The sequence below is a fragment of the Jaculus jaculus genome, chromosome 1, assembly GCF_020740685.1.
Source record: "Jaculus jaculus isolate mJacJac1 chromosome 1, mJacJac1.mat.Y.cur, whole genome shotgun sequence".
Taxonomy (NCBI): Eukaryota; Metazoa; Chordata; class Mammalia; order Rodentia; family Dipodidae; genus Jaculus; species Jaculus jaculus.
In genome coordinates, this window is record NC_059102.1 from 269,897,475 (window position 1) to 269,922,975 (window position 25,501).

At 44.4% G+C, this 25,501-nt stretch overlaps 1 protein-coding gene across 1 annotated transcript in view; it reads left to right on the forward strand.

Annotated features, from left to right (window-relative positions):
- Gan (gigaxonin) overlaps positions 1–17,132 on the forward strand; it is a 54,008-nt gene extending 36,876 nt beyond the window's left edge. Inside the window, exons 6-11 of the mRNA XM_004659588.3 lie at positions 2,940–3,052; positions 4,260–4,409; positions 5,419–5,555; positions 5,946–6,074; positions 14,330–14,439; positions 14,526–17,132. Of these exons, the coding sequence (XP_004659645.1) occupies positions 2,940–3,052; positions 4,260–4,409; positions 5,419–5,555; positions 5,946–6,074; positions 14,330–14,439; positions 14,526–14,707 (821 nt within the window). The 3' untranslated portion in view covers positions 14,708–17,132. The remainder of the gene's footprint in view (positions 1–2,939; positions 3,053–4,259; positions 4,410–5,418; positions 5,556–5,945; positions 6,075–14,329; positions 14,440–14,525) is intronic.
- The last annotated feature ends 8,369 nt before the right edge of the window (positions 17,133–25,501 follow it).

Here is a 25,501-nt window from a genome sequence, read left to right on the forward strand (position 1 = left end):
ACCTCTTGGAAGAGATGGCCTCTGCTCACTCACCAGGATGCCCTGAAAAGGTTTAAATCTGTACCATACCATACTATTCCATAGGCTTAGGTTATGTCACTTCATAAAAATAGAACTGTTTATGAGTCTCACACTTTTAGACTAGTATCACTGAAAGTGAATTGGTCAGAGCAGTGTGGCCAGCAGGAAGAGGGGCCGGGTGCCCGGTTTTGTCTTTTTAGACACACTCATTCCTTAGATGTCCTCCCATAACACGTGCACATACTCAGAATCTTTATTCCCACTCATTTGCCAGAAGTTCCCACCTTGCTGATTTTGAGGGACTTTAAGTGTGTGTGCAATTTGTGCACACATGCATGCACTACAGTGTGCATGTTGAAGCCCGAAGACAAACTCAGAGTGTTTAGCTTCTCTTCTCTTCCCACCTTTTTGAGATCTTGTGTCTTTTGTTGGTTTCTTTGTTTGGTGGTGGTGGTGGTTTGTGGGTGGGTGGGTGGGTGGGTGTGTGGTGTGATGCCCCATATGCAGCTCTTGCTTACGGTTTTGGTCAGAGCAAAGTGTCAGGTGTCTCACTTCATTACTCTCTTGCCTGGTCTTGTTTAGGGCTGGAGTCTCTACTGATTCTGGAACTTGTGGGGCTCTGAAGATTCTTGGTCTCTACTGCCCTTTCGGTCTAGGGTTACAGGCCCAGGTAGCAGCCATGCCCAGCTGTTTATGTGGGATCTGCTGATTCAAATTCTGGCAGTCTCAGGGCCCCCTCAGGCCCTCATACCTGCACAGGAAGTGCACTTAACCTTTGCTGAGCCATGTCTGGTAGGCTTGTGGAGCAAGCACCTTTCATTGCTGAGCCATCTCCCTGGCTCCTGCTGTTCTCTTTTGTTTTCCCATAGGACCTAATTTCTTCTTGTGCCTGAGTCTTTGGGATGCTAGTCACTGTACTAAAGGTACTTATAGGAATAGTTAATTGATGTCTTAAAATCCTGGTTACTTGTATAGGGCTCAAGTGAAAGTACTTCTGCAGAAGTTTTCCATTTGTTTCTGCCAAGAGCCTGAAAACACTATTGCTCTAGATTCCTGTTTTTCTAGATTTCCTAGACAAACTGGAGGTTTAAATCTGAGCACTGGCTCCAGCTGTCCCACTTCCAGCCAGAGGTGGATAGTAGAGTGTAGAACTTTGGAGATTTCGTTTCAAAATCCACGCCTTTTGTGGGTCTGGGTCTTAGATTTCTGGAGTTTTTTGTTATGTTTTTATCCCTGGGACAAAAAGTATGATTTTCTCACAGAGGCAAATATGTTATGTTTCTGGTCTGTTAGCTCTGTAAAGGCTCTTGTTCCCTGCAGTTCTGCCTTTTTGTCTGTAGGGTTCATTTTATTCATGCATGCATGCATTCATTTCTGTGATGCTGGAGTTCAAAGCTAGGACCTTGCCCATGCTAGGTAGGTGCTTTTTCAGTGACCATTCCCTATGAAAGCTGGATAAAATGCTTACCTAGTATAGTAGTCAGTTCTACCTTGCTAGAATAAGTAATCGACAAAGCAGATTTTATTTTATTTTGTTTTGTTTTATTTTATTTTATTTGAGGGAGGGGGACAGATAAAAGAGATGCACCAGGGCCTTCAGACACTGCAAATTAACTCCAGATGCTTGCACCACCTATGCGTCTGGCTTTAAGAAGGTACTAGGGAATAAAACCCGAGTCCTTTGGCTTTGCAGTAAGTCACCTTAATAGCTAAGCCATCTCTCCAGCCCAAAACACAATTTTATGGGAGGAAGAACTTTATTTTAAGCTTACAGATTCAGGGGAAGTTTCCATTAATGGTAGAAGAAAATGGCTTCCATTCATAAATCCAAGCAGAGAGAGAAATCACCACCAGCCAGTAGACAAAACAACAGCAAGCACAAACCTGCAGCACGCAGGACCCCAGAGCTCACCTTTGGACTGGAATTCAGATGCAGCCCCAAATGTACCTTTGAGCTGGACTCCTGAATCCACCCTCCCCCCCTCCCCACTGACACTTCCTCCAGCCAGATGACTGGAGACCCAAGTTACAAGTTTTTTAAAACAATATTTTTATTTATTTATTTATTTATTTGAGAGAGAGAGAATGGGTACACCAGAGCCTCCAGCCACTACAAATGAACTCCAGACGCATACACCCCCTTGTGCATCTGGCTAACATGGGTCCTGGCGAATCAAACCTGGGTCATTTGGCTTAACAGGCAAATAACTTGAACCGCTAAGCCATCCCTCTAGCCCCCAAGTTACAAGTTTTAAGAAAACACTTGAGTCTATGGGGAACATAACATTCAAAATAACCACATCTAGTAATTAAGGTGTTTTTTATGTGTGTATGTGTGTGATTTGTTTCGGTTTTTGGTTTTTTGAGGTAGGGTCTTGTTCTAGCCCAGGCTGACCTGGAATTCACTACATAGCCTCAGGGTGACCTTGAATTCATGACTATCCTCCTACCTCTGACTCCCAAGTGCTGGGATTAAAGGCATGCGCCACCACACCTGGCATGTAATCAAGGTGTTTTTTATAGAAGGATAATCAAATCCACTATTACCCAGTAGGAAGTTCAGTAGTCTTGGATCATGTTTTGAATGTCAGGTGTACCCAGGAGCCCTATGCAGTGTGTTCTAGGGATGCTTCATGAGCCTTGCAGAGCTGGGGAATGACCAGGTGAACCAGGGAGGTTCTGAGCAGCCTGGTGACTGAGGGGTGGCAGCAGGGTGGGAATCCCCTCAGAGACTAAGAAGCAAAGCCGAATGGTCAGCACAGCTCACAGGACCCGATGAGACATGATGAAGTCCCAAGAGCAGAGAAGGCCACCAGGTGGGAAGGGGTTTTTTAGACATGGGTCCTCATGCTGTGGCGCCTGTAGGTGCTGAAGGTTGCCATTTCAGGTGTCTTCTGTGTCCCCTGTCATTTTTGCAGAAGGATTTTTGTTTGTGTTCGGGGGCCAAGATGAAAATAAGCAGACACTAAGCTCAGGAGAAAAGTACGATCCAGATGCAAACACATGGACTGCTTTGCCGCCCATGAATGAGGTACAGCACCCTTTGTTTCTGTTTGATGTGATTCTTTTCTCTTCAGCACTTTTATTGGATTTGGGCTGTAGTATGGGGATAGAAGAGGCAGTCTAACCTCACCCTACCTGGAGCTTTCCAGCTCTGTCCTGCCTGCTTCCTTTTAGATTTGTAGCTGCTGCTCTGCTCAGTCCTGAAACCACTTCTTCCTTCACTGCCTTGCTCCTTCAGGACACCTTTGCTCCTACCTTCCTCTTTTTAAAAAAGTTTTTATTTATTTATTGGCAAGCAGAGAGAGATAGAGAAAGAACAGGCATTCTAGGTCCTTCAAGCCATTCCAAACGAACTCATGACACATGTGCCCCTTGTGCATCTGGCTTACGTGGATCCTGGGGAATTGAACCTGGGTCCTTTGGTTTTGCAGGCAAATGCCTTAACCACTAAGCCATCTCTCCAGCCTCTGCCTTCCTCTTATGCCATGCCCACTTCTGCATACACTGCTACTATTCTTACGTACTGTACTCTGATAGCAGGGAGTTTCCTTATTTGTGGTCAATGCTAGAACCGTACTGGCACTCAGAAGCCTAAAATCAAGAGTTGCTATGGGTGAATGTTAAATACCTCAGGCTGCTGAGATTCCCAACACTGAGACATAATTCCCACTACAGTCCTGTGCTTCTACTTGCCACAGATTGTCACACTGCTGTGGTCTTTGGTAATCTTCTGCCTATTGCTATAGGCAGAATAGTTTTATTGAACTAGTTGTCCTTGGAAGTCATACTTTTTCCTGTTCTCAGCTTTTATGGGTGAATTAACATTTCACCTATAATCCACTTATGAGATGGAGACAAGAGAATCAAGAGTTCAAGGTCATCCTTGGCTATAAAGCAAGTTGGATGCCCTTTCTCAAACTAGATAGATAAATGATAGATAGGTAGGTAGGTAGGTAGGTAGGTAGATAGATAGATAGATAGATAGATAGATAGATGAACAGACGGATGGATTGATGAGATGTTTGTAATAAATTTAGCACATATTTTCTTCCCTGGTCCTTAGATATGAGTAGTTCTGGCTTTTCTGTGTGTTGTGCTGAGGAAGCATTCCAAAGAGAACTGACCACAAGCATGGCACTGGCTCATTGTTGCTGGAACCCTGGACTAAAATGATGTCTGTGGTGTCAATCACATGTATCAGCTTTAACATCTACAGGTTTCTAATGTCTTTCCAGGCGAGGCACAACTTTGGGATCGTGGAGATAGACGGGATGCTCTACATCCTCGGAGGAGAGGATGGAGAAAGGGAGCTGATTTCCATGGAGTGTTATGATATTTATTCAAAAACCTGGACAAAGCAACCTGATTTGACCATGGTTAGAAAGGTGAGGGCAAGAGCTTGCCATAGTGGTTTGTTTACAAGTTGGATTTGAAAGTTAATGTTGTTTTATGGTGTTTTGGTAGTTGGGATGGGGAGGATTACACCTAGGGCCTCACACATGCTGGACAAGTGCTCCAGGACTAAGTGACGCCCCCTGCATGTTTCCTTACTGTTAAAATGTAACTTTAATACAACTGAAATATTAAGTGAATTGAGGCTGTGGAGTTCTCTTTATTGGTAGCTTTCCTCCATGTCAGCAGCCATATGCAAAGCAGGAAAGAGAGTCTGAGTGTTTGCCCTGATACTACTCTAAGCTCCATGTGAAGGCAGAGAGCTATCCATCCAGTACATCAAGCCGTAGCTGCTCATGACATAGGTAATTTCCATGTTATCCCACTGTGTGCCTGTCCACCTGGACTGTTTTAACAGGAATTGAGTGGCTCCCCACTCCAGAGAACTTAAATTCTGGAAGCCTCAAATGCTGGTGAAAGGAGCTGCTGGAAGGCTCCTCCCCCTCCCACAGTCCTGGGCTGGGGATGGAACCAGGGCGTCATGCATGTCAGGCAAGCACCCTGCCTTGGAGCTGCATTTCCAGCCTTCAAAAGCTCTTTTCAAATATAGGATTATGGGCCAGGGGGTAGTGGCTTCAAAAGAAGAAAAATAGGATTACTGGTTTAGCTCTCTTAAGAGAGAGAAAGACTTCTTTTTTATTTAATTTTTATTAATATTTTCCATGATTATAAAAAAAAATCCCATGGTAATACCCTCCCTCCCCCCACACACACTTTCCCCTTTGACATTTCATTCTCCATCATATGAGAAAGACTTCTTTTCTGGGTATTTCCAGTATGTGTGTTACAGTCCTGCAGCCATACTGGGAATCACTGTAGATTTACTATCAGCAGCCAGATCTCTTCCTAAGCATCTTAAATGCTCTGTGGACAACTTACCATCTATTCATGTACCATTAATAATAATTGCTGCCTTTCCCTGCCATTGTTTTCTCTTTTCAGATTGGCTGCTATGCAGCTATGAAAAAGAAAATCTACGCCATGGGTGGAGGATCATACGGCAAACTGTTTGAGTCTGTGGAGTGTTATGATCCAAGGACCCAGCAGTGGACCGCCATATGTCCACTGAAAGAAAGAAGGTGAGGCAAAGTGTTATGTGACTTTGTCACTGGGTACTGTTGATTGCGCCTGAAGCCCCGCAGCTTGGCTTTTCTCCTTGCCTTAATTTGGCATTTCCTATAAAAAAAAAAAATGTCCATACGTGCATGGAGCTCTGCATGCTGCAGTTAGAGCAAGCAGGAGAGCCGGGTATGGTGCCACAGGCTTATCATGCCAGCTTTTAGTAGGCTGTTGAGACAGATTGCAAGTTCAAGGCCAGCCTGGGCTAGGTAGTAAGTTCCAGGCCAACCTGTGTAGAGTGAGCCCAGTCTGAAAAACAGAGAAAGCCACAGGACAGAACAAGTGGCGGAGGAATCGAAGTGAGCTCGCATTCTAAGCCTCGCGCCTGCTGTGCTGTCTGGGCCTTACAGGTTTGGAGCAGTGGCCTGCGGCGTTGCTATGGAGCTGTACGTGTTTGGGGGAGTGAGAAGCCGGGAGGACATCCAGGGCAGTGAGATGGTCACCTGCAAGTCTGAATTCTACCACGACGAGTTTAAGAGGTAAACATGCACTGGTTCCCGTCGCCGCCAAGCCTTCGCTCCCTTTTTTCCTTTTAGGTGACTTTTTAGCTCTGTTTAGCTTGGGTTGTAAGTGACTTGATTTAGTTACATGTTTAGAGGATATGTCTAGCGCATGCTAGATGTTTTCATCATGACCTTGGAGGTTTTGATGACTTAAAGGAGAACTATGGAAACAAGTCTCTGAAATTTAGGACAAATTTTGACTTTTAGCTGCTACTGATCATTCACTGGTTTTCTATAGCTTTTTAGGCTACAGATTAGACTCTTTGCTTAGCATAGATCACCTTTTGGGATCTGTCCCCTTTCTCTGTGGCTCTCCAAACCAGATACTTCACAGTAAGCCACTTCCCCTTGCAACATATATGATCATCTCAGCTCTGTCGTTCTCTCCTACTGCTTTTGTCTAAAACTCTCCCTTCCTGTTGATCTGTTTAATGAAAATTTTGTGGAGAAAACCTTCTTCCAGTCTGACTTACACCCCTCAGTCTGTGATCCCCTCCCATGTTGCATATGTGTCTGGGTTTATAATTGTTGTGAGTGCCTGTGGTACAAGGGCTCACTTAGTCCACTCAACATTGGTCTCCAGCACTGTTCCTGGCCCATTTCAGATGCTGCATCAGAGGCCAACTTAGCAGGTAAAATGTGATGTCCAGGATTCTTAAACCATCTGACAAGCTTCCTGCATGTGCTTCCCATGGTATGGGACTATCCTTTTTGCCTCCCCTCTTCTCACTTATTTAGTGTTGGGACCACTGACCAGTGTTGTTACTGCAGTGACAAGGTCAGTCAGGTCTGAGGGGGAGACTGCAGTGCTAAATGTGACCTTGTCAGTATTTCCGTTTCCTACCAGAAGAGGGCGCCATGAAATCATGTTCATTCGTCTTCTCACCAGAAGAGGGTGCCTCGAGACTCATTCATATTATCCTCAAATACGGCAATAATGCACAAATACCAAAGTGTTAGAATTACATTGAATGTTAACTTCTTTCTCTTTGCGTGCTTTGTATGCACATGTGTGTGCAGATTCATGCACCCCTTGTGCACATATATGGAGACAAGAGAAGGCCCTCAGATGTCCTCCTCCTGTATCACACACCTTATTTCCCTGAGACAGAAGCTGGAGCTCCCTCTTTGTCAGTTAGGCTGGCTGACCAGTGACCCCCAAGGAGCCCTCCTGTCTGTCTCCCTGGCAGTGCTGGGGTTACAGGCATGTGAAACCATGCCTGGCTTTTTATTTGGTTGCTAGAGACCAAATTCAGGTCCTCATGCTTGAGCAGCAGGGCCTCTTACCTGCTGAACTGTCTCCTAGCCCCCACCACTGATTTTTAATGTATTTTAAATTTAAGATCTTTGTATAGGCTTTTTTGTTCCAATTATTAAGGCTAGACTATCTTTGAAAAATTTACTAGACTATGTATGAAAGCAATTCGGAAGACATTTGTTATGGTAGAGGTGGGCAGAGGATTTCAATAACTGGCTATATTTCTCCCTCCTTAATATGGTACCATGGCAACTGATTGCCCAAGGTATGAAGTACTATATTAATTTCCTGCCCAAATGAATCTTGAGACAATCTGTCCAATGTGATTAACAAGCAGTAGCAATGTGTTTGCTTTTTTTTTTAATTTTTTTAATTTTTTTTTTGAGAGCGACAGACACAGAGAGAAAGACAGATAGAGGGAGAGAGAGAGAATGGGCGCACCAGGGCCTCCAGCCTCTGCAAACGAACTCCAGACGCGTGCGCCCCCTTGTGCATCTGGCTAACGTGGGTCCTGGGGAACTGAGCCTCGAACTGGGGTCCTTAGGCTTCACAGGCAAGCGCTTAACCGCTAAGCCATCTCTCCAGCCCCTGTGTTTGCTTTTTGATAAAATACTGACACAAACCTTCTCTATGATGACAACTCACTGTGTAGACAGCAGGAGCCATAGCTCCTTGCTTAGAAGCCAGTCGCTTATGTTTACCTCTTTCTGTCTCTGTTTCCAAGTGTAGAACCTAGACATACTGTCAAGTTTCTCACTCTGCCCCTTGACATGCTGTGAGATACTAAAACCTTTATATTCCTATCAGTCATTCAGCTTCGGGTTTTCCATCTTTAAATACAGCTCTTACTTGCTTTGCTTTCATAATTATTAAACACAGTGTTGCTCCTTTGTTGCTATCAAAATATACTGCCAGATCATTAGCTTTCTTATTTCTACACTCTCCAGTGTTAGTTTGTAAAAAGAGAAAAAAGAACGCCAAGGTCTCTTGTCAGTGTTATGTACAGGATGCCCATACTTTTATATAATACCAAACACATGTGCACCACCAAGCCCCACACAGTAACTCCTTCCGCACATCTCAACTTCAGTGCAGCCTCTGAGGTATGTGCTGCCCCTAGCCATATACATGGGAAGAAAGCAGAGCCCAGAGAGGTCAGTACATGACAGAGCTAGAATCCGAACTCGGGCGTTCTGCTACAGAGTCCTCCTTGGCACCACCCTACTGTCCCAACTGCAGAAATACAGCCCTTCCTGTAAATGCTAGCAGCAAAAAATAGCATGCGGGAGCCACTCGCCTCTGCAAGGATACATGTTCCCAAGCATGTTGTTTGCATTCTGTGGAAATCATTGCCAGATGAGCAACCTGTATTAGATAGGAGACCGTTCAGATTGTTTGTAAGTAACCTCTTGTCTTTCCTGTCTTTGTTCCCTATTTTTAAGTTAAAACTTTCCTGGAAAAATGCCATTTCTGAACCCTTTTCTGTTTCTGAATAAAAACAAAACTAGGGCTGGAGAGATGGCTTAGCAGCTAAGGCACTTGCTTGCAAAGCCAAAGGACTCAGGTTTGATTCCCCAGGATCCATGTAAGCCAGATGCACAAGGTGGTGCATGTGTCTGGAGTTCGTTTGCAGTGGCTGGAGGTCCTGGTATAACCATTCCTTCTCTCTGTCTTTCAAATATATAAATAAAAAGATTTAAAAAAAAAAAAAAAGAGCTGAAGAGATGGTTTAGTTGTTAAGCGCTTGCCTGTGAAGCCTAAGGACCCTGATTCGAGGCTCAATTCCCCAGGACCCACATAAGCCAGATACACAAGGTGGCACATGCATCTGGAGTTTGTTTGTAGTGGCTGGAAGCCATGGTGTGCTCATTTTCTCTCTATCTATCTGCCTCTTTCTCTCTCTCTCTTTCTCTCTCTCCCTCTATCACTCTCAAATAAAAAAATTAAAATAAATAATTTTTTTAAGTTAAAAATTTTAAAAACTATCAGAAGGAAAGCAAAAAATGGCCCTAAGTTTTTCCCAAATCATGACAACAACAGACATCCAGAACAAGGGTTCTTTTTCCATTTTGGTGCCCTTGCATGGTTCATCGCGCTGCCATTCCCTCCACCACTCACAGAGGGGCCTCGGGATTCTTTCCTGCTGCTCACGTCGCCGTCGCCATGCCTTGCTTGTTCACACTCATGGCAGCCTCACCAGCACACCTGCCAGTGACGCACTGCATGGCTCAGAGCAGCACTGCAAATCTGCTCTTCCCGCGGTTCTGGAGCATGAGTGCGGCCATCACTTGAAGTGGTCCTCACACTCTCCTGACGTCTGTTTCCCTTTGGTGCCAAACTAGAGTAATAGCATTAAGCCCCCTGCTGAGGGTCCTCCGTGATCCGATGCTAAGCAGCATTGCCCATCTCATCCAACGTCTTCCTTTTCCTTATCTGTCCTCTCACCTCTCACATCTTATAGCTGGCTATGTTTTCTTGCCTCTGTGCCTTGGTGCCCAGTTTCATACTTGCTTGTCCTTCACGTTAATTTTGAATTTGAGGTCTGTCAGCATCACCTTTCCATCTCTCTTGAGTGTGCAGTTGAAATAGACATACTTGACAACTGCCAAAATACTATTGACCCTAAGGTTGGGGCAGTTGTGGCAGGAAGGGCAAAGTGGAGTCTTGGAATTCCCCTTGCCTCCAAAGACAGAAACCAGAATTGTACTGCATTCTGGCAGACCTGGCAAAAATTATGCCACCCCCACAGAATTGAAAATACAGGCATAATGGGCTTGATAGCACACACCTATAATCTTATCACTGAGAACGCAAAAACAGGAGAATTGCTTATGAGTTTAGAGCTAGCCTGGTCTACATAGTACCTTTCAGGCTAGTCAGTACTACATAGTGAGACCCTGTCTCAAACTAAAATAAGGAGGAGAGAGGGAAGGAGGGAAAGGAAGAAAGAGAGAGAAATTCAGATATGTGATATCTATCACATCCCTGGTTTCTGGTTTACTTAGAAAAAACAGAAATGGCCAGGCATGTGAGCCCAACCTTAATCCCAGCACTCAGGAGGTAGAAGCAGAAGGACTTCAAGTTTAAGGCAAACCTCACCTATACAGTGAGACACTGAGAGGAAGGGAGGTAAACCAAGAAAGGGAAGAAGAAGGGTGGTAGCTCTCAGAAAGTGACTGCAGTGTCCTCGGCTGATCACAGGTGCTATCACAGTCAGTATGCTCATGAAAAGGCTGTGTAGCTGTCAGCCTGGTGAGTGTTTCTTCTTCACCTGATTCTTAAGGGTCAGAGGCATTTTATTTTCTCAGTCTTGTTGGCAGGGCCCACAGTGAACCTGTGCAGTCTTGTCACAGGGTGGAGCCAGGCCTGTGGCTGGCCTGTGTATCTGCAGAGTTGATCAACTTGACCTAAACATCCAGCTCAGAGAGGGTTTTTAGAAATGGGACAACTTTGGCTTGTATTTGAGTTGTTATACAGTTTCAGGAGAGTCATTTTGTTTGAGTTTCTTGAAATTTAAAATATGGAAGCTATCTACTTCATAAAAATGGGGGAAGAGGAGCTAGAGAGATGGCTTAGCAGTTAAGGCACTTGCCTGTGAAGCCTAAGGACCCATGTTCGACTGTCCAGATCCCATGTAATCCAAGCACAAAGGTGAGGCAAGCTCAAGGTTATACTTGCCCACTAGGTGGCACAATCATCTGGAGTATGATTACAGTGGCTGAGGCTCTGGCACACCAATTCTCTCCCTCTCCCTCTGTCTGTGTTCTTTCTCTCTTTCTCTCTCTAAAATTAAAAAAAAAAAATGAGGGAAGAGCATTCATTGGAATAACAATGATGTTTTTATGAATTAATTTTACATGAGAGTAACAGCATAGAGGAGTCAAATGGTGCCCACACCATCAGCCTAGATGGTGGGAACCTGCAGGCTGGCTAGATATATTCCCAAGGTACTACCTTGTCAGCTATGAACTGCCTATGCATGTAAGCTGTTAACAGGACATTGGTCACATTACCCTGAATGAACATTACTGCATAGCAAAACCTAGATTGACTTTTTTAAAGAAGGTAGAAGGGAAAAAACAAATATTTCATTTTGTAATGAATTTAGACTTTCAGGAAAGTTGCAGAAATAATCCAGGAGTTACCTTAAGCATCTAATGTTAGCATCCTCCCTGAGCAGAGAACACACTCAAAACCAGACTACCAGGTTATATTCGCTGCACAGTGTGATTAACTCGACTCCAGACCTGGAACTTGACCCGCTTTTCCACCAACATCTTCACTGCTTCAGTGTAGCCCAGATCCTAGGCTGCCACAGGTGCAGCGCTTTCTCAGTCTCCCTTAGCCTGGGATGGCATCGCAGTCATTCTCTTTCTTGACCTTGCAATGCTTGAAGGTTCTAGTCAGGTTTTTTTTTTTTTTCTTTTTTTTTTTCTGGAATGCCTCCTAATTTGGATTCATCTAATAGCTTCTGGTATTCCAGTGGGGCAGTACATTTGCCAACAGCACGGAAGCAGTCAGGAGCTGAGGATGTAGCTCATTGGTTGAGTGAGAGCTTGCCTAGCATGCATAAAGCCCTAGTTTCTATCCTCAGCACAGCCTGGAAGAAAACAAAACAAACAACAAAAAAAGAAACCTTTCACCCAAGATTATTAACATCCATTGGTAAATACAGACTACAGACCATTACTGTGGTGTTTGCATAGTGGGGATTTTATTTTCCTTCCCTTTCTCTCTCCCCCTGCCTCTTTCTTCTTTCTTTCTACTTTTGTTTTTAAATGTGTCTCACTATATTGTACAGGCTGGTTCAAACTCCTGGGCTCAAACAGTCCTCCTGCCTTAGCCATCCAAGTAGCTGAGCAAACAGACACATGCTCCTCTGCCTCACTCCTGCTACACTTCTATGTCAGAATCCCTCTGCACAATATGTTGATTGCTTATATAGTATTAACTTACAAGCTGTTGTTCTGTAGCTACCAGTCTCCACACTGATCCAGTGTCAGCCCTTGGGAGCCCTTCCATTCTGCTATTTGACCTTGTGACATGCCACCATCCTTTCTGATACTTTGGATCCTTTTACTGGTTATTAAATTGATTTTCAACAAGAGTGTTAAGGCAATTGAGTAAGAAAGAAAAGCTCTCATAAATGATGCTGGAGCAGCCAGCCATCTGCATGGAAGCAGGTGAACTTTGACTCGGCATCCACAATGTTGAAGACAGTCTTTCCAGGGACCTGTACACAAGAAAGTCTTTGTATCCTTGAAGGTGGCGAAGACTTCCTAGAAGACACAGGAAGTATGGTCATAAAAGAAGAAAAAGATAAGTCTGGGGATGTATCTTAGTTGGTAGAATTCTGACCTAGCATGTATAAAGCCCCAACACCACATAAACCAAGTATGGCGGTGAACACCTGTAATCCCAGCACTTGAAAGGCAAAAGTGGGAGGATCAGGGCTGGAGAGATGGCTTAGTGGCTAAGCACTTGCCTGTGAAGCCTAAGGACCCCAGTGCAAGGCTCCATTCCCCAGGTCCCACATTAGCCAGATGCACAAGAGGGCGCACGCATCTGGAGTTCGTCTGCAGCGGCTGGAAGCCCTGGTGTACCCATTCTCTCTCTCTCTCTCTCTGCCTCTTTCTCTGTCTGTCACTCTCAAATAAATAAATAGAATTTTTAAAAAATAGTGGGAGGATCAGGAGTTCAGTTATCCTTGTCTGCTTTACAGTGAATTCGAGGCCTGCCTAAGATACATAAGATCCTATCTCAATAAAATCAATCAATCAATAAATAAATAAATATGAAGGGAGGGAGGGAGGAGGAAGGAAGGAGATATTGGAACTCATCAAATTAAAACACTTTTCGTGCTGGGGAGATGGCTCAGTGGAAAAGCACTTGCTGAGCAACTTTGAATACCTGAATTCAGGCTCTGGGGAGATCCCATGTCCAATGGGGAAGCTGCAGAGGACATCTGTAATCCCAGTAAGCATACAGCAAGAAAGAAGGTAGACACAGGAAATTTTCTAGAACCTCACAAATAGAGGTGAGCAGTGAGAGACTCCCTCACAATGAGGTGGGAGGCAAGGGCCAACCCAAAAGTTGTCCTCTGACTGCACATACCAAATAAATAAACACTTTTTAAAATCATTTTGCTTGTCAAAAGAATCCATTAGTTGGGGAAATGGCTCTGAAGTGGGGAGATGGCTCAGTGGTTAAAGGCACTTGGTTGCAAAGCATGCCTACTGACCTGGGCTCAACTCCCTTGTACCTATGTAAAGCCATATGCAAAAAGTGTCACATGGGTCTGCAGGTCATTTGCAATAGCAAGAAGCTCTTGTGTGTCCACATATATACACACACGTGCAAATAAAGAGGACTGAGGAGATGGCTTAGTAGGTTGAAGTGCTTATTATGTAAGTGTGATAACCTGAGTTCCCATTTCTAGAACCCATTTAAGCTATTTGTAATCCCAGCATTCCTACAGCAAGATGGGAGGTGGTGGAGACAGATCCCTGGGAAGTCACAGGCCAGCTATCCTGGTGCACACAGTGGTAACCAACAAACAAGGTAGAAGACAAGGACTGACATCTGGGGTTGTTCTGGCCTCTGCATGTGCACTGTGACATGTACACATGAGTGCACACACATAGAGAAAAGATCCTATTAAGAAAATGGAAAGACAGACTATAAACTGGGGAAAGCATTCGTAATTCATGTGTCTAACTAACATCTCATATTGACCAAGTGTAAAGAATCTTACAACTCGATAATTAAACTCAGGTTCTAAAAAGAGCTCATCTTTGAGCAAGCATTTCACAAGAGGCAGTGCCTAGTCAGTAAGCTCATGCCACAGTGTGCACCATCGTCCACTTCGGGACACAGGATTATAATGGCAGAGTCTCCAAGAGACTAGACTGAGCCACTGGAAATCTCAGGTTGCCTTTGTTTCCTTAATGGTGTCCACTGGCTTTGTTTGCAGGTGGATATATCTCAATGATCAGAACCTATGCATCCCCGCCAGTTCATCTTTTGTTTATGGAGCCGTACCCATTGGAGCCAGTATTTATGTTATCGGAGACCTTGATACAGGTAAGAAGCTGCCTGCTGTGGATTTCTTGGAGCCAATTCTGGAGGGTCAGAGGCACGGTCTCAGCTTTGCTCACTTTCCCGGTTAGGTACCAACTATGACTACGTACGGGAGTTTAAGAGAAGCACGGGAACCTGGCACCACACCAAACCACTCCTTCCATCTGACCTTCGCCGCACAGGCTGTGCAGCCTTACGTATTGCAAATTGCAAGCTCTTCCGCCTGCAGCTGCAGCAAGGCCTATTCCGCATTCGTGTTCATTCCCCTTGAAGAGGAAGCCAAACAAAAGGCGAGATCCTGCCCAGTGCGTGTGCCTAGCTGGATGGGAAGAGCAGAGACGCAGCCGGTGTTGCTGTGTGCCGGGCGTTGGTATGGCTACTCATCAGTGGTTTTATGCTGCTTAGAAGCTTGGGCTTCTGCTCTTGTTTGGAGACCGTGTAACTGTTGACTAACTACCGGGGAGGAACCAGTTCCTCCAGCTACATGTGTCCCTAGAGCTTGGAGGCTAGTCACTGTCAAAAGGAGGAGGGCGTGGGAATTGGTGTCATGTAAAATATCAGTTAAAACCCTAAGGTGCATTTTCCCTGAAGGGAACTCATACCTGACTGACTGCTGTGTTCAAGTATTTGTGGCTTTGGTAAACAAACAACAGAAAAACCTATATATGCAAATCAACATATCCAAGCATACCAAGATTGTTTTCTCCTGTACTTGGAAGGAGACATTATGCCTGACCCTACCAGTGAGTTAAGGTGTGTGCCTAACATGTTAGATTGGACACTATGCCAACAGGTAGTTTCCTTGTGTTACTAGTGCTCTGTCCTAAGAACCTTTTTAACACTCTATCATGATGAACTGAAATTAAGATGAAATGTCTCTTTTAGAACAGTCTTAGTAATGTGCATTTGGTCAACAAGGGGTCAGGTCCGCAGCTCTCACGTGAACCCAAAGGAAGTTGCTCACTGGAGATGGCAGCCTGAGGTGGCACTGTCACAGTTGTGAGGGGCTCGCACAGTGTCATTCTTCCTTTCCAGCTGGTCAGACCATTTTATACATGTGAGAATGTTGAGAGATTTTTGGGGAAAAAAAAAAAAAGAACCAGGTCTGCTATGATTAAAAAGAATTTTTTAAGCTGTCCAGATAAAATACATAGGGATCAAGGACTTTTTTAATATGATCTGTCTGAAAGCACACTTGTTTACCTGTTTACTACTAGTTCGCAGTTAAGAACTGGTTTTAGAACGCAGATCTGTGTTCAGTCTGGTCTTTGTCATGAATGTTTCTGATGCCATTCATTGGGAAGAATTTAGACAATTTTTGTTAGGAGTAACGTTTAGCTGGTAGAATAAACTACCTCAACTTACTTTCATTCTGTTCATAGTAGAGCAACTTATTCTTTTCTCTTTCCCTCCTTTCCTACTGCTTATTCTCACTTCAAACCCTCCCCATCCCACTTCCTACTAAGGAAGAAGAATTCTTTCATTAGTGGAATTTATCTTCTAAGATATTTTGTTTTCCATTCATATTATACCACGTTGGTGTGAAATCAGGGACTTTACAGTACTTGATTACTTCATAGTTTGAATTTTATGCAATATCAAATTTTTAACCAATTTACTATAGAGTTCTTCATTTCTAATTACTTTCTACAGGTTTATTTCTTTTAGAATATGGCTATAAAAAGCAACATTTTGTCTTACTGATGAATAAATATATAAATACATCCTTTGGTTGTAAATTTGAGAACAGGAATTTCTTCTAGAAACTTCCTTGTGGGGTGTTTATATGCAGTAAGCATGCGTATAAAACATCGCTATTCCCACCCATGGACATGAGAAAGGGTGACCTGTCTGCAGGGTCTTTCTTAAACCTGCTGGGATTCAGTAAGCTTTACAAAAACTACTGAACAAGAGGTCAGGCCCATGGGGTATAAAAGAGGGCAGTATGGCATCCTAACTGCTGTGGGCAGAAAAGATGTTTTCATCTTTCACTAGTGGCTCCAGGCCAGATGTGCTACACATTCATGCCATCCAGTCAAGTTCAATCAAAGCCAGGCTTGGATTGTGTTGTATATTGGCCAGCTGTTGTCTGCACATTTCCCCATGATGCCTTGGGTAGCTTCTCATCAAAGCAAGCCGCGTGGCCACTGCAGAGCAAGAGCACTTTCTGTTCATGATGAGATTGCTGCAAGTGGGGTTTGCTCTGAAATAACCTGGACAGAGCAGAGTTCTGATGTGCAGGAACTGACGGGGAATTGACATTCTGGGACACCATAGTAGTAGTGCTCTTTTTTGAATTTCTGAAGTTTAAAATTCTTCCCAGTCTGTGTGTGCCAGGCCTCTCTAGGGAGAGAATTCATTGTTTAGGAGTGAATGGGTCCTGTGGCTATAATATCAGTGCCTATTGACTTGCCCTATTCACTTTAAAAATTTGTTTGTTTATTTGTTTGTTTTTTAGTTCAGTTCATTGACACTGTAGCTGCAGAAATTAGATACTGTTTTGTAAAATAAATTTGCAACTTAATATGGGATGCAATAACCAACAAATGCTGCTAAGTGCCAAATGTTATTTTACTATAGATAACTATTTTGTTGAAGAGTGGGGCTGTATTTAATTTTATTATTCCAAAATTAATCATGACTTTTTTGTAAACTATTCTCATTTTAGTATTGTGAATAAATTGTAACTCATTTCATGCAGGTTTGTGTTTTAACATTCCACGTATGTCTTGGAACCTCTTTTCTTGATAAATGTTTAGCAATCCTTTCTCCATAAGGCACTTTTATTGGGGATGTGGTGCATTTGGCAGTGAGGATAGGTCTTAAAATTTTAAACACAAATATCTTTTGGGAAAGTGCAATTGTTTTCATTCTCCTACCACAGAAGGACCATTGTCTCAGGTTAGAATGTGTATTTAAAGGAGCTCTCCTAGGCTAGAGTCTAAAGTAGGGTGTGTGTGTGTGTGTGTGTGTGTGTGTTTGCTTGCTGGCTTGCCTAACGTATCCAGACATGGGATTTTCAAAGATTTGTTTAACTTAAAATGAATTTTTTTTTAATTTCAAGAGACTTATATGCTGTGAGAAGAAAGTGTGACATATGAGATATGAGTGAGTGTGTGTGCATGTGTGTATTATGCCATGTGACTTGATAAGTCTGTATATGTTTACTTTTTGAATTGTAGTTCCAAACTACATATATTACAGTTCCCTGGTGCTTCAGATAAATTCTTGAGCCTGTTGACTTTTGGTTATATTACATGTTAAACACATTGAGTGTAACTATATGGAACTGTTTGTAGCTTGTAGTAAGTTTAACTCAGGTTAGCAGGATTAAATACAGTGTTTACCAACTAGGTGTTGGTATGCTGGAAAGATCTGACCTAAGGAGTTGAGCTTATTGTTTCATGGCTGGGAGGACTTGGCCAGCCTTCCCTCACTGTGCAGTTTCCAAAACAACTGCTGAGGTTGTAGTAGATGGAATCTTATTTGCACTGACGTGTTCTTTTGCATTATACTACCATTCTCTAATGGTACTTTGCTTGGAAGTGTCATTTTGATCATCTGTATGTGTGGGGCAGGAGGCTTCCTTAGGCAGTGTGCAGGAAATGCATTCTCGGTGTCCAGGTGGTGAAGGCAGGGCCCGCTTTGCTGTGGTGCCTCTGGTACTCAGAGCTGTGAGTCAGGCTTCTGAGGAAATAGCTTGCTCTCCCTGAGGCTCCTGTTGGTCTGTCCTACCTGTTGTATGACACTGAGGATCCCCAAAGGCCTCCACGAAGTGCTGATATCCCTTCCGCATTACTGTCCAGGAAGCTGGCTTTCCTGACTAAACAGGCCTCCTGCAGTCAGAAGAAGACATGATGCTCTGGGGAAGAACAAGGTAGCAGTTTGACTGGATGGACTGAGAGGTGCTGGCACCAGGAAGAACAACTTGTGGAAGGGCTGGGTGGTGCTGTCCCTTTAGCCAATAAAGCACTGGGAAACCAGTGACAGGAAAGAAACACCAGGTGTAGCAGAGCCTGCCCCCACTCAACAAATATGTACTGAGTACCTCCCAAGAATTGTGCTTATATTTCTGGAAGCCTAACAAGGAGGCAGACAGGACACAGCCTCCTCTCTGGCTTGGAAACTCACTGTGACCTGAGTGAAAACCCAGTCTATGTCATCCTATCATCCATTGATCTCAGCACATAGACATGAGTGTAGAATCCTGGGGCTCAACAGGCTCTTTGCTTGGTAGAAAGTGCTCTTTCTCAGAGCCATTCTCCTGGGTTTTAAATGAAAAGCTTTGTGCTGACCTCTAATGGTGTGGGAAACATGATAGAATCAAAATTCAAAGTGCCTGAGGTACCCGTCACACAAGCTTGTGTTCTCCAAATGTTCTGTAGGATCTTTGAGATCTGTGTGTTTATCCATTAATACTAGGTTTGATTTATTGATTTTTAATGGGCTCAAGATCTTTTCCAGAACTTACTGCTTTGATCCTTACATCTGTGAGGTAGATAGGGTCCTTTTCCCACTTTATAGAGGACACCCTGAGGCCCAGGGCAAGTGGATGTGAGTGGCAGTCAAAAGCAGAAGCAGGCCTTGGGGTTTCTAGTGGTGCACAGAGTCTATTCAACAAGAACTTGGTTTTTCCAGGCACACAAGGTACATCATTTGTAATATAGTTTTTATTTTTTATTTATTTTGGTTTTCTTTAGCCAGTAGCCCGGGTAGAAGCTGAAAGGCCTTTGGTTTTCTCTGTCAGTCCACTGTGGAGCATTGCAGACTTTACCAAGTATCTGTCTGAAAGCAAAGCCAGGTGTGCTGGCAGAGACCTGAAGCTCCACCTTGCTGAACTGCCCTCCTCACCATACAGTGAGAGAAGGGAAGAAACTGTCTCTTAGTGATTTGAGGAAGGGGTTTTGCTGCCTTTTGAGTCATCCCCAAAGGCTTCTTTACAGCTCACTTAAAAATTATAGACATTCCTGGTATGAGGGTGGGAAACCCTTTGCCCAGACTAGAGAATCATGAACTTGGATAGGTGCCTGTCACTTTGGCTGGCAGTGAACTCAAAGTAGCATTGAACTGTAGACTTTTCCTAATTGCTTTGCAGGAAGGCTGGTAGAACTTTCTTAAGGTGTTTCTGTTTTTCAAGAGTAAGCCTATTATGAATTTACTTACATCTCATTATTGCCTCTCTGTCATAGTTCCACTTCCACTTCGTTACATGAGTTGAGGTCATCTTCTGAATATCTTGGTCTAAGGCATAGAGCTTAGAAAGTTGATTTTTTTCAGTTCTGTTTTCTGAATGATTAATTTTTTTTCCTTTTTTTTTTTTTTTTTGAGAAAAGAGTGTCACTCTGTAACCCAGACTGGCTTGAAACTCACTGTGCAGCTCAGACTGTCCTCAAACTTACAACAACCCTCCTGCCTCAGCCTCCAAAGTGCTGGGATTATAGGTGTATACCACCACACATGGCTCCTCTTCTTTATTATGCAATAAAGACTGATATTTATCAACTGTTTCCATTGAAATTTGGCCCAGTGATACATTTTGATACTGATATCCATATGGCTCAAGCAAGTTGTTAAGCAAACCTATATTATAAATTTGTAAATCACTACAGTTTGACAAGGCACAGGAGACAGAAACCCACTGCAAGGAAAGGGAGTGGGGTGCAATGGTTAGCATGACCCATGTAAACAGATGGTCATCTCAGGTGGTTCAAATCCCAAGCATGTATGGCTTCATGTGTCTTCTCCTTGATGGGTTCTGTTTCTCTGGTCTTGTCTTAGCATTTTGACAAGGATAGTAGATTTAGGTAGCTTATTTTTATTGTTCTTACTCATCAGATACAAAGAAGATACACCTTAAGACCCTTGGGCTAAGTTTCCTCAGGCTGTACCAGGGAAGCTGGTTGAATGCAGCTGTAGCAGGCTTGCCTTGTCTTGCTTCCTGTGAACGTGAGTGGGAATTGCTCGTGGGAATTCCCCTGTGGTTTATGTTTGTAGGGAAACCTCTGTCCTCGGGTACCTCATGATGTAGAGTCGTGCTTGATCCCCTGCCAGTTGAGAAGAATTCAACACATTCTGTCCTTTAACAAAAGCCTGGAAATGAGCAGCAACTGGCCTTGAGGAACACAATCCTCTAAGGCGTGTTTTCCATTTTCCTACTTTTTTTTTAAGGCACTTTAAATAAAGAGTGACAATCATTCTCCTAGAGCTACTGCAAAGTTATTACTTGAAACTCAACTTGAACTTTAAAAAGTCTTTAAAAAGCTATGTTTTCCTATAGAAGAAAAGTGTTATATTTAAATACCACTGCTGTGTAAAGTAGAAGGCTTAATTTCTGTCCCTCTTAGGTTCAAAGAGGAAAATGTACCTATCTATAATTGATTGAGGCTACTATTGTTTTCATTTTTTGGTAAGATATTTCCCAAGACTCCTTCATTTTGATGAAATAGGGATCAGCTCCCCTCTTCCTTCAGTTCTGGTCACCCAGGATGTTAGAATGAGACTGCAAGGTGTTTCCTAAGTGTGAAGTTGAGGTTGACAGAGCTACGTAGCACCAGAGTCCACCTAAAATCATTGACTGGTCAGCTTTATCCCACCGGTAGACAGACTCTCTTACGTTCCTCCCACATGTGCCTGCTCACTGCCTGTGGGAGGCTCCCTGTCCCCCAGTATCTGATCTCCCATGGTCCCTACGTCAGCATGAAGTTGCTAAAGGGACTTAGCAGCTGAAGCCAGAACCCCCCCCCCCCCCCGCACACACACACCCCAGCTAGTTTTCAGGCCACAGTTGTAGCACACGGATACCAGCATTCCTGCTGATTGTCAATGGCTGAAAGGACTATGACCTCTCTCAGAGCTCTGCATGCTCAGAAGAACTGGAGTGTCGGTCCAACCTGAAGCTTATCTTCACACAGAGAGATTTCCTTTGGGTGGTAGTATCTTTCAGAATGGGGAGGGCTGGCTCCTAAGAGTCACTCCTCACATGAGCGTCTAAGCCCAGGCTGATCTGCCACCTGGGCCCCTTGGTTTCTGTGACAACAAGGCCTCTCCTAACTTGGGTCTTGTGGTTTTAATCTTTCCTGCCTAGGAAATCACCTGAGACTTCCCTGTACAAGTCCAGCGGTTGAGAGCAGTGGCTGTGGGGTCACGGGTCCTGGGATTAAAAAGTTGCCATCTACAAAGCACTCTAGGCCCAAAGCCCTGCTCAGCTTACTGTAGAGTGAAGATAAGGGGATAGTGGGGAGGCATTCAGCTCCATGGGTTGACCCAGTCAGCTAAGAGCATGACTGTATAAGTGTGGGGTGGTGCCGAGAGAACTGGGCTGGCCGGAGGCTGCTGGTAATTGAATATCCCTGGCCTTCCTTATCCAGGTATCATCACTATGTGAGATACTATATATACCTACGCGTGCTCACAAGGTTTTTTACCTTCTAGACCCATGCAACCACTCTCCTCATGTCCAATGGTTACATATGGTTATATTCAGGGTAATCTTGGATGTAACACCCAGAGCTGTAGTCAATAGACCAGTGTGCAGAAATTGCCTAATGAAGTCCTGTAGGAGCCCTTAAAATTCTTTACCAAAGTTGAACTTCCTTTTTGTTTTTTACCACCCAAATAACAAAGCTGGTCATTTATATTGGTCAGATACACTGGACTCTTTGTGGATCTCTGGTGAAGATCACAGGCCTAAGCTGTGCTTCTCAAACTTGGATATTATATGCAGAAATTTTAAAATGAGAAATTAAAAAAAAAAACAAACGTGTGTATGCATGTGTGCACCTGTGTGTATGGGAACCTTCATACCTTCAAATAGAGAACAGTATCCAACAGTGGTACCAGAAGTAAGTCCTTCTCTGATGTCACTTCCTTCTTGACCGGAGTCAGGTGCATCTCTGTTAGTAGCACCAGAGAGCAAGAACTGGCAGACAGGACTGAGCAGTAGCTTGTAGTTGGAGCCAGGCCAATAGCTTAGGCCAAGGACCTCTCTACCTGTGTCACCGTTAACGTTTTTTATTAGAAGACAGAGCAAGGTGCAGGGTATCTGGGTCAACTAACGCTCTATGTAGTATAATGACTAAATGCATAGTCTTCTGTCTAGGTTCAGGAAAGGCAGTTGCTACATGGAAGAGGAGAAAGGTTAGGGAGGAATTGGTGAGTTCTCAGTTTGAACCTAGGTCACCTGTTTAAAGAAGTCGCACTGGTCCAAAAGGAAAGTGTCCAAGGGAGGGGCTCACCTCTCCCCTCTATGGCATATTCCATGGGCCTCCAGCTGGAGCTGTGGGTTCCAGGCATGCAGTCTGAGGCCTGAGCGGCCTTGTGAAGGCCTTGAGGTGTGGCCAGGCAGAAGGTCAAGGGAGCAGGTGGCACACTGCACCTCAGGCCAGTAGGCAGAATCATAGAGGTAGCTCTTTTGTCATCTTTTTTACTTGTTTTTATTTTATTTGGGGGGTGGGGAGGTTGAGGCAGAGTCTTGTTATGTAATCCAGGCTAGCCTTAAACTCATGATCTTCTGCCTCTACCTCCTAAATGCTGGAATTGCTCTTCTGTTGTCTTTGGAACATTAGGTAGATCTGTGTCGGCATCGTGCGGTGTCTTCTAGGGTACAGTGTGCACACCCCTGAGAGTGCTACTGAGGGACCCATGGCTGCACTGTGAGCAGACAGGTGTGCAGAGCTTCAATATATGTGCATACGGGTTTCTGGTCAGTGCAAGAGGAAAACACCTGTGAGCATGAACTTCTCAGTGGATGTCGAGACGTGTCCCTGCTCCTTGTCTGTGCTCTACCCTGCTCCTTCCTCCCTCGCCCCCACGCTGCCATCACTTTCATCCCTTGGCTGTGGCCACTGGCTACTATGGCAACCCTTTCACCTGGCTGCACCTGGTCCAACTTTCCATAATTTTATTTCCACAAATCTCTCTGAACTATATCACCCATTAGAACCATGATTCTTGCTCGACATTCTTTTGGTTTAACTCGTCACTGCCTGAGCTAGCCTAAGAGAAGTGGCAGTCAGACCCACCAAGCAGGGCCTGGAAACCCTAGTTGGCTGCTCAGGGCCTGTGCTCGAGAAGGTGCTTAGTGGCTTTGGCCACCCTCCCCTGGGAGCTGCCATTTGCTCTTTGTTGCCTCATGAGAGGCATTTCTAGGGCCCCCATTCTGTGGTTCTGGCCTGTTTTTCACTCCAAAAGTCTGCACAGATCCTCAGAGCTCTCAGGAGGAAGGAAAGCCACTCATTCTAGTTCTGCCCATAAATGGGACCCTGTAGTCCTGATGGAGCAGCCTCAGAGGGGGAGCACCGTGGTCCCCAAGGTAGTGCAGTGAAGGAACATGAGCCTTTCCCAGAATCGGCATCCTTTCTTTCTCTGCGAGCCTGGGAACTCACTGTGAGAAGGGTATTTTGGCTCCATTTACAAGAGCATTCTTATTTGTATGTGCTGCCCTATCTTTCCATCCCACTCCCAACACCCTCACCACTTGAATTGTATATCCAAGAAAAAAGGAAAATAAAAGAGAAAAATGGAGTTGTTCTGGTCTCACAGTCCACCTCAGTGAACCTGCTGAGAAGGTGCACTCCTGCAGCCCTGGCCTAGCCTAAGTGCCAGTGCTTTCACCATTCTTCCCTGCGAGAGAGCCAGACTGTTCAGCCAGTCCCGCTAGCTTCTTGGATTGAAACCTGGCATGGCTCAAACCCATCCTCGCCCTGAGCAGCTATAGACTAGACCAGAACCTTTCACACCTGCTCCAAGGCTTCCACAGCTCTCTGAGCCTGGGACGGCACCAGCCACACCTACTACCTCAGTGTGGTCCCAGATTATCCCATGAGAAGTGCTGCAGACCTGGGTCACCCCAAGGAGACCCTCTGCTGCGTATCCTGTGACCGTCCTCCAGCATGCTCCTGAGAGCAAACCAGGCCTCTGTTTCCTTCTTCGTTTAGCTTTGACTTAAATACAAAATAGAAACAGAAATCAGAACTGCTGGTTTACAGTGAGAGAGAAAGACCACCTTTTTGTATTTTATCAGAAGGAATTTATGATTCAAAAGAAACTCTAGAAAATATATTATGACAGTGATGATGATTTTTAACTTAGCATAGCTCATTGAATTTAACTCATGCTTCGTATAATAATAATAAATAATGTAGATTCTGGTACGTGGGGCAAAAGGGTGTCACGGGCTTTAAACAGTAAGCTTTCAATCTCTGCATTGTATCTTCTCCATGGCAACAGAGGTCATCTCAATTCTGTGGAGTAAACTTAAGTTGGGAAATGTGTCAAGTGCCCTTTAGTGGGGAAAAAAAAAAAAAAGCACAGGCTGTTTAGTAAAACGTATCAAATTCAGTCATCAGTGGCCTTTTCTGCCCATGGGGTCCTTTATGAATTTATAATCCAGCTTCAATTTGGTTCCTCCCTCTCATATGCTGCCAAGTCACAGAAGACACAGGGAGTCTCATGTTTTTATGTTGTGCCATTTGTAAGTTACACCACCATTAAAAATGGCAAGATTGCTGAGGCTGGTTGCAGCCAGTCTTGTGGTTTGTACCCACAGACCTTTAGCCACCCCATCCCCAGTGCTCACCCCACATTCATTCCTCCATCCTCATCAGAGCCTGGGCTGCAGAGGCAGCGTGAGCAGACTTCATTCTCCCACTGTGTGTTACTAGTGACAAGATGTTTGTGCACATATGTGAACAAGAGCTGTCCACAATGCACTGTGAATATGGTGATTTGTGTCCTGTCACTGGTGTTGGTCTTCTGCTAGACCAGAAAATCAAGGAAATCCCTTTCAAAAATACTGAACTCCGGGAATGGGAGCACACACCTTTAATCCCAGCACTCGGGAGGCAGAGGTAGGAGGATTGCTCGGAGTTCAAGGCCATCCTGACATTTCATAGTGAATTTCAGGTCAGCCTGGGCTAGAGTGAGACCCTACCTCAAAAAACCAAAAAATAAGAATAATAATAATAAACTCAGTTAAGCGAGTGTAAATTCCCAGACTCAGGGTTGCTCTTCCCCATGGGCCCTGTTGCAGCAGGGTGGCCTACCTGTTCCTTCAGGGTCTTGTCTA